This window comes from Monosiga brevicollis, genomic scaffold (assembly GCF_000002865.3).
Source record: "Monosiga brevicollis MX1 MONBRscaffold_2 genomic scaffold, whole genome shotgun sequence".
NCBI lineage: Eukaryota > Choanoflagellata > Craspedida > Salpingoecidae > Monosiga > Monosiga brevicollis.
The window spans coordinates 3,133,048-3,143,742 of NW_001865039.1; the positions used below are offsets into that span (position 1 = coordinate 3,133,048).

At 55.6% G+C, this 10,695-nt stretch overlaps 3 protein-coding genes across 3 annotated transcripts in view; 1 reads left to right on the forward strand and 2 right to left on the reverse strand.

Annotated features, from left to right (window-relative positions):
- The window catches only part of MONBRDRAFT_22541 (uncharacterized protein), a gene marked incomplete at both ends in the record, with an annotated part of 10,267 nt that extends 8,157 nt beyond the window's left edge, over positions 1-2,110 (reverse strand). Inside the window, 8 exons of the mRNA XM_001742824.1 lie at positions 96-218; positions 304-706; positions 796-914; positions 1,017-1,076; positions 1,194-1,339; positions 1,447-1,551; positions 1,685-1,811; positions 2,057-2,110. Coding sequence (XP_001742876.1) covers positions 96-218; positions 304-706; positions 796-914; positions 1,017-1,076; positions 1,194-1,339; positions 1,447-1,551; positions 1,685-1,811; positions 2,057-2,110 — 1,137 coding nt within the window. The remainder of the gene's footprint in view (positions 1-95; positions 219-303; positions 707-795; positions 915-1,016; positions 1,077-1,193; positions 1,340-1,446; positions 1,552-1,684; positions 1,812-2,056) is intronic.
- A 194-nt stretch (positions 2,111-2,304) lies between these two features.
- On the forward strand, positions 2,305-4,464 carry MONBRDRAFT_35713 (uncharacterized protein). Its single transcript, XM_001742378.1, has 2 exons — positions 2,305-3,433; positions 3,602-4,464. Exons 1-2 carry the CDS (start codon positions 2,530-2,532, stop codon positions 4,306-4,308), a joined length of 1,611 nt encoding a protein of 536 aa, XP_001742430.1. The 5' UTR covers positions 2,305-2,529; the 3' UTR covers positions 4,309-4,464.
- Positions 4,465-5,086: 622 nt separating this feature from the next.
- Positions 5,087-9,071, reverse strand: MONBRDRAFT_5406 (uncharacterized protein; the record flags this gene model as incomplete). Its single annotated transcript, XM_001742825.1, has 6 exons — positions 5,087-6,361; positions 6,444-6,612; positions 7,204-7,712; positions 7,851-8,039; positions 8,245-8,390; positions 8,807-9,071. 6 exons carry the CDS (start codon positions 9,069-9,071, stop codon positions 5,087-5,089), a joined length of 2,553 nt encoding a protein of 850 aa, XP_001742877.1.
- Between the last annotated feature and the right edge of the window lie 1,624 nt (positions 9,072-10,695).

Here is a 10,695-nt window from a genome sequence, read left to right on the forward strand (position 1 = left end):
GGGGGGGGGGGGGGTTCAAGCCAGATAAGGGGCAATGAGTCGTGGCATGGTCAGCCTCTTTGAGCAACCGTGGATTGAGCCTGACACGAACAAACCTGTCCCAGCGGTTGATTGTGGCCATCACGGATGGCAAAGGCAAGGCACCAGACGTGGTGCGCTCCGGGCACGGCACGAAGGGCCAGATTGACAACATACTCTTCCTCTGGTGCCGCAAGCGCCTATGACCATGGGGCAAGGCGCTTCAAGGTGAGCGCCACCAAGCCTGGGGCTAAGAGGGAAAGGGGTATCGGTAGGGAGACGAACGTGGTGGATGGCAGTGACCCAGGGAAAGGCCTCTTTGGGTTGCGCCTCTGCCTGTCGCAGACAGTAGCCAAGCGCCAACTTTTGTTTGTTTGGTGCCTCGCTGTGCAACACCGCCGCGCGCAGAGCATCGTATTTGTCGGCGATTTTTGCAGCTGCAATGTCCATGCCCATGACAAACGCAGGTTTGGGATGAGACGGCAGCATTATCACGGCGGCCCGTGCCAAACAGAGCTCGGCACTTTGTTGGTAGGGCACGAGCAAGGCAGCGCAGCGATGGGCGGGCGCACCATCTTTAGCTTTTTTGAGCTGCATCTCGAGGGGCGTTAACACCTTGACCAGTGTCATGGTTTGCTCAAAGGTCTCTTCAATATCGTCTGGCACCTCGATGCCCAGTTCCTCACACCTGTGTCCATGCGAGTCGTGGCTCGACGTATGAGCATGCCACGAGTATGAGCCGGGCGACTCGCAAACAGGAAAAAAAAAAGCACGCACCAGGTTTCAAATCGTTCAAACTCATCCGCCAGCCCTTGCACCGGCACACGGAAGAGGCGTCGATAAGCCTCAATGACCGAACCGAATTGGGCTTCAACGGCAGCTTCATCGCCCCCGGCCTGCCAGCACAAGCAAGCGTCGTAACGTGTAAGGTGTGAGGGCTCCATTTCAGCCAAGCGTAGATCACAGAATCTCTCGGCAAACATTGTGATGTGACCCACCATTAACTGACGCAGCAGGTCCGTTTCGAAATCAATGGCTCGCTTGTGCGCAGGCAATCCCTGAGGTGATCGCAGCAACAAAGTATGTCAGGTCTGGCCAAACACCGCGCATTCTGGCCCTGGTGGTGCGTGCGTGTGTCGGGACGCAAGAGTGAAGAGAGACCGCGATGACCCTACCGTGGTAAAATGGTGACCAACAAAGGCCAGCTGCTCGGCGTAGAGGGCACGGAGCGCGGCAATGCCATCGTCTTGGAAGCTGCCCTGCCCTTGCAAAAGGTAAAAGTTTTTGCAGTAGTCGAGATAGTCAAGCCGCAACTGGGCCACTGGTACATGCAAGGTCCAAAACCCAGCAGTAAGGTGAGAAATCGAGCAGGGGCAGCCTCGTGACAGTCAGGTCTTGGCCCGCCAGGCGAGTTGGGCGGCTGCTTACACTGGCCATCAGCGGATGCTTGTTTGTACAAGTCGAGAACAGATTGCATTTGCTCGAGGGTGTCTGCACCCTCGCGTGCATCATCGAGCCATTCCATCCACACATCTACATAACAACATGTCATGCAATGAATTTGAGCGCACGCCATTTTCAGCCCAAGCGGGGGCAGGGTGCTACGAGCAGGTAAGTGCAAGTGGGGAGGGTAGTACAAGCAGGTATGTGTGCGTGTGCGACCAACCCTGGGGCAGAGGAAACAGGCGAGCAAACTTCTCGCGAGCGGCCTGAAGCTTGCCCGAGTCTTTGATCTCGCTGCACGCCTTGATGTAGCGAATGTGGTTGTCAAAGTCTTGCGGATGCCTGAAGATCTGTGACACAGCACGAGTCGGGGCATTTCACGAGCGCGGCCAAATTTCATGAGCCATCGCTCCAAGCTCTGCCTTACTGGGCCTAGTCCACCCAGATCAAAGCCGAGAAGGCAAGGGCAAAGGCAATGGCAAAGCAGCAGCTTGGACCCCAACCTGATCCCCCACCCTAAATTATACCACCACCAGCCCTCCCTCCTTCGCTCCCGCCTGCTGTACCACTGGCACGGCCGTTTTCGTTTCCGTACCTCATGTTCTAACCGCTCGATTCGGTTCCGAACGTTTTCATCGTGCGACGTCATGCTGCCTTTTCCACACACACACAAGCGAGGGAGAAGAGAAGCAAAAATGTCAGACACAACCTCGGCCTGCCAAAGTATTGTCTGACATTGGCGTCTGACATTAATTTTGAGTGTGTAAGTGTGACCGTGATACACTTGTAAGCTGCTTTGGAGGGATCCCTGTTCCTGTTTTTTTTTTCCTTTTGGCGCACGATCGCAACTCGAGCGGGTGGGGGCGGTCCGCGGGGTCAACCTGGGAACGCAGTGCTGTCTGGGGCATAGGCCACTGCGTAGACCGCATGCGAGATATACACCTAGCGCTCTGGGTTCCTGTTTGATCGTTTCCCGTCTTTATTTGCCCACAAATTTATTCTATTGAATAAGATCGCCTTGCGCCGAGTGTGGGGTGAGATCTGGCCATTGGCTTGGAGCTGCTGGCCATGGAACGCCAGGCAATCCTGGGCCAGGCCGAGGTGCGCGGCCACCGCATCAGCTCCAAGAAATTGGGCTTGCTGATGGCGGCAGGTATTGTCGTGCTGACGATCTGCATCGTGACGCCCGTGGTGCTTATCAAGCCGAGTGGGAGTGTGCCAGCCGATGACTTTGCGGGCCAGGTGGTGGCCTCTCAGGCGGCGTACACCCACTTGGATTATCTCGCCCAGACGGCAGCGATCAACGGCAGCAACAGTCGCTCCATTGCTACCAACTACATTTACAGTATTGGATATGTGCAGCAAGCTATCGAGGCCGCTGGCGGTGCGGCGCGCTTTAATGCTACTGTGGACTACTTTGTGAGCCCTTACTGGCGCTTGCTGAACGAGAGCGCGAGTGCGAGTATCTTGACCATTGGCAATACCTACAGCTTCACCAATGGATACGATTTTCGTGTCCTGCGTTACAGCGGTGCAGGCAATCCTACCAGCACCATCACGCATGTCAAGGATAGCTGTACCGCAGCCGACTACACAGCTGCCAACGGCACCATTGTCTTGCTCCAGGCCGTGAGTGGCCTAGCTGACTGTGACCTCTACACCCGGGCCATGCTTGCCGAGGCAGCCGGCGCCGTGGGTCTGATTGCGTATGCCACAAAGGCGAGCGACGGCATTCTTTGGCCGCGCGTGCGTGCCAGCGACTGGGATGTTAGCATGCCCTTCACCACGCTGCCCAGCGTGGGTGTCACCTCCACGGTCGCTCAGATCCTGCTGGATACCACCGAGGCCGTCACCCTTTTCGTGGCGGCTATGAGCACGCATGTTCCGAGCGCCAATCTTATTGTCGATACGTTGGATGGTGACCCGGCCAACACACTGGTTGTTGGTGCGCATTTGGACAGCGTCGATGCCGGTACGTCTGCATTCCACCACTGGCACACTGATCCCCCATTCCCCCCCCCCCTCCCCCCCCCCTCCCCCCCTGCCCCTCCTTCTCGTGCCTCTCATTGCCGCCTCCCTCTGCTTTGTTCCACAATGTTTCTTGGAACCAAACGTTTTGTGATTAACACGCCCCCACCAGGACCCGGCGTGAATGACAACGGATCCGGCTCCGCTGCAGTGTTGGCCATGGTGAGCGTTATGGGCGCCAAGAACATGAAGCCCCGCAACCGCATTCGCTTTTGCTGGTGGGGCGCCGAGGAAGAAGGCCTGATTGGCTCTCGCAGCTACCTGCGCAAGCTCAACGCGACGGACCCAGCGGAGTTTCAACGCCTCAAGGCCAATCTCAACTTTGACATGCTGGCCAGCCCCAATGCGGTGCACCTTGTATACGATGGCATGACTGCACCTCCCAGCAGCAGGGCCGGCTCTGTCCAACTTCAAAAACTATTTGAGACATTTTTCAACCGCAGCCAGGTCAAATACAAGATTCAGCCATTCTCTACCACCGGCGGCTCCGACTATTTCCCTTTTATTCACAGCGGTCAGTGCTTTTGCTATGCAGGAGTCACCGTCAAATCCAGGCGCTGCTCACACTTGAATGACCGCGACTTGACAGGCATTCCAGCGGGAAGCATTGCTACTGGTGCTGGTACAGAGAAGACGCCCATGGAGCGGGATACGTATGGAGGCACTGCCAACGCAGCTTATGACACTTGTTACCACCAGTCTTGCGATACTCTCCAAAATATTAATAAAAACGTTTATGACGTGCAGCTGGCCGCTGCGTCCTTTGCTGTCTGGCACTTGGCTGATTTGCCAACCCTGGGTGCACTGCGCCAAGCGTGAAACCATCTCCTTGCCCGATTGTGCGGCAAGCTGAATTCCTTCTATTGTTTGATGTTTGATGAGGGAGTCATTCTCGTCTATCTTTGCTCTCAGTTTTGCGACTTAAGCGCGCTGCTACATGTTCGTGGCAGAAAACCAAATTTTAATTTTTGCCCCAAGGTCAACGACAGGTCGATGTGAAAATGATCCGATCAGATTTGGCCTTTGAACTTCCATTGATAATTTGAGAAGTAAATCGAAAAAAAGGGGGGGGAGCAGCCTCTCAATGGAAAGTGGCGCGCAGCGCCGCCATGGATTCAAGTCATCAGGAGAGCTCGGTCAGGTTCTGGTCTTACAAAACGGCATGGATTGCATCATGCAACCTGTTGAGACCGTGGCGAGAAAGCTGAACAAAAGACGAAAGCACCGACAGCCTGACCGCGAGTCCCCACACATGTGGCATAGGCATGAGATTTGTCGCTCGATTGGAACCCAAAAGCTGATGCTGCGCGACAAAAAGGATGATACCAACGTACTCGTGTGCCCGCTGCTTGCACAAACGCTTGAGACGCTTGCCCGCTGCCGCAGACGCATCGTGATCTAACCGGCCAAAACAATGAGCCAGGATTAATTAAAAGAGAGAGAGATGAGCTCCCCAGGATCCTCCATTCCAACAGACTTGGGCGAACAACCGCGTGCCCGCACCATGGGAAGAATCCGGACGATGAAGGGCTGGGTCCAAAGCCACTTGTGCAAATAATAGTTGAAGCGCTGACCTACACGGCGGTCAACAATGAGTTCAGGCCGGCAAGCCCCAAAGGCCCAACACCGTTCGGTGGATGCAGCTAAGAAGCACGCACCGCTCACGACTATCGTCTGCAAAACAGATGAAGGCCGACGCTGACTGCGCTTCCCGCAGCAGCTCCAACAGAGCTGGGGCCATGTCGCGAAGCTCGTAGCGGTGTCGTTTGGCGGGAGGTAGTGCCGCGTTGACATGCGTCACCGGGTGCTCTGCAAGAAAGGCTGTCAAGCCTGGCTGTGCACCAGAGGCGGCGAAGGACCAGTGCCAGCAATCCTGACCCGGTGCTTTTGAATAACCGGCTGCAGTGCTATGGATGACAACGCGAGGAATGTGTGAACTTGCCGCGCCAGCGGCATTCGTGGGTTCTGCTAGCGTGAGCGTGGCGGGGTCTCCCAGCCAAAAGTGGGTCTCGGGTATGGACAGGCTGGGGGGCTCTGCTGAATTGCTAACCGCCAGCGGGTCGGCTGCCTGACAGCGCTGGGCAGCCTCCAAGATGGCAGCGTCAGACTGGCCTTCTCGGCACAGCTCCAGCAGGTGTGGTGCGTGACGCCAAAACAGGTCAGGCTCGAGGCGGCCGCACCACATTTCCTCATCATCGCCTGCCCCTTGAATGTAGAGAAAGCCGGGCCGCTGCACCACGTCCACGGGCTCTGACACGCAGACACAGGCTACCACATACGCATCGGGTTGCTGCAACATGGGAAGGAAATCTTCGCTCAGCAGCTGTCCTCGATGAAACCATAGGCAACGGATCGGTCGGTCCAAGGCGAGGAGCGCGCTTAGGTCGATCGGCGCCGCGAGTAAAGCCTGCAAGCGATCCTCAAGGACAGCAGCGACCTGAGCCTGCTCCGACGGGGGCACGGTTGTGGGTGGCATGTGCAACCAGGCCTCTGGTGGGTATGCATGGTCTGTACTTGTTGCGTCATCATCCTGGCCATGCGCCTGCGACGACATTTGACTGCCGCCCGCAGGGTGCAGGCCTGGTAGTCCCTGCTGCCGGCGAAGACGATCGGCGAGCATGGAAATAACTGCGGCCCAAATGGGCAGGGTGCGGCTAAAGCTATCCGGCAGAGTTCGACCCTTGCGCGTGGCGTCAGCCACCAGGACTGCCCCGTGCTGGCGGAGCGTGGCTATGAGATGCAAATTCAAACGCCGATGGGCCAAGTGCCAGACGTTGCGATGACCATCCGTGCTTTTAAAGTGCACGCAGCCATCAAATCGCGCGGCGTACCAGCGTCCACAGCGCAAGTTGGCATATAGCGGGAGCTGCGGCTACAAGTCGGGACAGCGCCAATGAGCATGTCAGAATGGGCGGAGGGCCGTTTCGCGGCTGAGCACGTGGGACAACACCTACGTAAAAGGCATGAAACTCGCGCAGATATTGGGCATCCTCTTCAATAGATAGGAGCCGATTAGCCAAAGTGTACTGCTCCCGTGCAATTCGCCGAGTCCAATGATAGGTTGAACGCGAGCGCAACAGCGCATCGTCCACCTCGGTGAGCGCCTCCGCCATCCGAAATCGTCTGGAAAAAAAAAAAAAAAAAAAACACGTTCCAAAAAAAAAAAAAAAATTGATTTTCGTGTGGATGTCGCTTTTGAAAAGAAAAGGGGGCCGCCCAAGTGGTAGGTGGCTTGTTACTATGGCAGTTGTGGTGAGAATGAGAGCAGCGCTGTGGTAAAGACGTCTTTGCTTGGGCTGGGAACCTGGATGCGATGGGGAAGCGTTTTAGCAATTAAGGTGACTCTGGCAAAAAGCCGAGCAAGCTAGGAGAAAAAAGGAAGGAAAAACCGATCACAAGAGATAATCATGGGCTAGTCGATACAAAAGACAAAACAAGAAGCGACATGAAACGGCCGCTGGGGCAGACCAGCGCCCATCAGCCGGCAGCGCCGGTGGGTTTGTCAATGATAACAAGGTCTAGAGTTCTTCGTGTGCTGGAGTAGCACCCGTTTTGGTATTCTGAGCAGAAGTGCTCTGTTGCGGCGAGACGGGCTTGGAAGATTGCGTTTCAGTCTTTGCGGTCTGAGCAGCAATCAAGGCCTCCACCTCGGGCGGTTGGCCATCAACGGCCCGCAGATAACCCTTGGCCAAGAGCGAGTCCATTTGCCTATACAAGTTAAACTTGACAGCGTCGCGCTTGGGGGCCTCCAAGAGCTTGTCCATGGCCACCGGATAGACGTGAGAGCGATCTGTGGGGGGCAAAAGCACCACGTGCTTAACGCCACTGAGGATGGTAAGGCTGTTGTATGCCGAATCGTAGTGCAATCCGGTGTGGATGGGCTTGTTGGTGGTCCAAAACTTGGGCATGGAAAAGGCCAGCTTGTCGTGAGGTTCGGTTACGTTGAACATCTGGTTGATGCGCAAGTAATGTTCGTGATAACGCTGGTAGTAGGCAATGGGAGCCACAACTGGATGGTCTTCAGGAATCGGACACATGGCATGGCACATGGGGTAGGGATGGATGTCCTCGACCCCAACGGCCCCTTCGGTGGGAAACCGCTCTGCTAGATCGCGGATGATGGACATGCGCTCTTCAGGTGAACTGTAATTGTGAACCTGCGGGTACCCTAGGTGACAAAACTCTTCAAAGGATTTTGGCAAGTAGTAGTCGAAGCGGGCAACCTAACAAAAAAATCAAAATGGCCATAAGCAGCAGAACGACGAGAGCCTTTGGATGGCAGCAGGACAAAGAGTCCATGCTGTTGGAGGCAAGCGCACAACAACCAGTCCAGCGGCGAATTTCTTTTCTTCTTTTTTTACCTCTTCAGGATACATGTGGTCGCTGTTACCACAGGCAACCACGGTTTCGGCTTCCACTTCCCGGTTGCACAGCTCTGGGTACGTGCGGCCAATATCAGGAAGACTCCAGCGACCTAGCTGAAGGTGCTCGCGCATGGCAGCCACCTCCTCTGGCGTGTAGAGGGCAGAGGTAAGGTTGGTTGGTTTGAGCTGTTCAAAATAGTGTTGTTTCAGAGCCCGACGTTTTTGACGCAGTTCGGCCTTGAAAAGCATCATCATCGGTGGGCAGGCAGACGCGCGTGTGCGTGTGAACGAATACGTGCATGAATGGGATGCAAGCAGATCGTATAAAAAATGAGGAAACACGATACAACGATGTGGTCGGCCATGAAGCGCAGCGGTCGATCCGACTGACCATGGCGCTCTTCTTCACCTTGCCCCGGACGGGAAAGTCTTCATCGGTTTTGTTCTTGGCCAAGGCGAGCGCCAGCGTGAGCTCGGCATGGGTGTAATTAATGGCGCCGTAGGTCAAAAGATCCTTGTTGTCAAAGACGATGGGTTCTTGGAAGATGCGGTGGGGCGTCGAGGTCCAGTACGAAAGCCCAAGGACAGCCTCCTCGGGGGTGGCGTAGGAGAAAACCCAATGGTACCAAAATTTGGGAATGTACAAGGTCTGACCCGCCCGAACTGTCAAGCGCCGGGGCGACGCGCGAGCGTACTTTGGGTAGGTGCACAAATCCACCTAGTTTGATCAAAAGTTAGAAGCACGTTGCGATCTTGGACATGACCTGCACTACAAGGGGAAGGCGGGGAGATGGAAGTGTGCGGCAGGACTCGGACCTTGGGAAATTCCCCATGAGGAACATATTCAGCATCAATGATGCTGTGCGCCCGCAGTGAATGCCGAGAGATTGAGCGAGGACGAGATAAAGGACGGTTGATGCAGTCGGTTGGACGATTGCGATGCTCCTACAGACCACCGTTGATGCCCGCATGCGTGAGTTTGGGTAGCTTCGTCGAGCTGGTGGAGGTCGATTGGGTGTGTGCGGGCCCGACCGTGCTGAAGACCGCTTGTGGAATTGACGTCGGGGAATCATCATTGGTGTCAGTTGACGTGGCCGCGCCATGATCCAAGAGGCCAATGAGCAGCATTGCCACCACCACCACCACCACCGTCGCCGCCGCAGTGCCTCTGTGGCGTAGCCTTGCGCCTTGCGGTCCCACACCGCTTGTTGCTGTCATCTTGGCATCGGGTGCCGACACGCTACTCTGCACGGCGGGCTACGAGCCTGGCCAATTGATCCCGCAACTCTCCCTATACAACCCTGCCTCTTGTGGCACAGGTCAGCCAAACCTCGGTACCAGCACAAGAAAGATCCCGGGGCTTTCAGGCGCGTCTAATTGCCCAGAGGGCGGAACCGGGGCCGGCCGTGGCACGATTGAGCGGCTGTGATGAAATGCTCCAACCACTTGAACAAGCTTTTACGTAAAAATATGGGTTGTTGTATTAACCATAATATATCTCTCGATAGTTTATGCAGTTGATAGCTCAGTTATTGCATTTACCGGTTGTGGTGGTGGACGCGACATGGTGTGACGGCATTGACTGCGATTGACGCATCTGATTGATATCGTGGCGGTGCGATTGATGTGAGCGAGCTGGTCGTTCTTTTCTCAGCTGGACACTGCATTGCGAGCCGTACTGGCGCCGAGTCTGGCTCTTGGCTCAAACCCTGCCCACGAGCTCTTTTTTTTTTTTTTGACGCTTTGGGGGAGAGCCAACTTGTAGTGTGTCGTGTCATGGATATCTGGACGTTTGAGGTACGCTTTCACGCTCTCGGCCCGTACCCTCCGCGCGCCTTCCTGCTTACCCTTTGGCCCCTCGCGGTTTATTTCCATTGACGGTGGTGGTCGTTTCTGACTGGGGTGGGCCATCTCTATACAGGTGCTGATGCTGATCGGTGCCGGCCTGGGTTACGTTGTCATGTCTCGGCGGCAACAGGCACTGCAGCGAGCCGTGCAGCAACGCCTTCAGCAGCAGATCCAGAGCGTGTGACGCCTGATAGAACCAACGTTTGCCGCATTCAAAGCGATGGCTGTTTGTCGCAGCTCAGTTGGTCGAATTGGAGTGGCGGAACAGCCGGCTGTGACGACCTCTGCCACCAAATGAGTTGTGGTCTGTTCGCTCCCGCTGCGCGGGAAGTAAATTTTCGCATGGTTGTATCAATGTGCCGCTCCCACGGGGAACCACGGCTCAAATTGACCACGTCTATGGCATGCGCCCTGCCTGGATCTGAGTGCCAACGCCCTCTCTCGTTCTCTCTCTCTCTCTCTCTCTCTCTCTCTCTCTCTCTCTCTCTCTCTCTCTCTCTCTCTCTCTCTCTCTCTCTCTCTCTCTCTCTCTCTCTCTCTCTCTCTCTCTCTCTCTCTCTCTCTCTCTCTCTCTCTCTCTCTCTCTCTCTCTCTCTCTCTCTGTGAATTCTCTTGGATTTCTCCGCCTGTCCGTGCACCATCACCGCCCGGCTGCCTTGCCACACCCGTCCAGGCAGCGGAAGCGCCAACACATCCCCACTGCCACCGCGCCAGCCAGAACTACCTCCTACTGCTGTCGACCCACTTCCTCTGTTTGCTGACATTCCAGAAAAATTCAAAAACCACTCTCTCTCAAGCTCCTCAAGCCTCAATCTCTCTCTCTCTCTCTCTCTCTCTCTCTCTCTCTCTCTCTCTCTCTCTCTCTCTCTCTCTCTCTCTCTCTCTCTCTCTCTCTCTCTCTCTCTCTCTCTCTCTCTCTCTCTCTCGTGGTAGTTGTGCTTTTCCTTTGAGTCTTTGCTCTTTACTTCTCTCTTCTCAAACCAATCTTCTCCTC

Excerpts from the sequence above, each read along its gene's own strand:
- MONBRDRAFT_35713 (XM_001742378.1), top strand. The coding sequence starts at position 2,530 with ATGGAACGCCAGGCAATCCTGGGCCAGGCCGAGGTGCGCGGCCACCGC. Across the intron at positions 3,434-3,601 it reads TTTGGACAGCGTCGATGCCG|GACCCGGCGTGAATGACAAC; the intron begins GTACGTCTGCAT and ends CGCCCCCACCAG.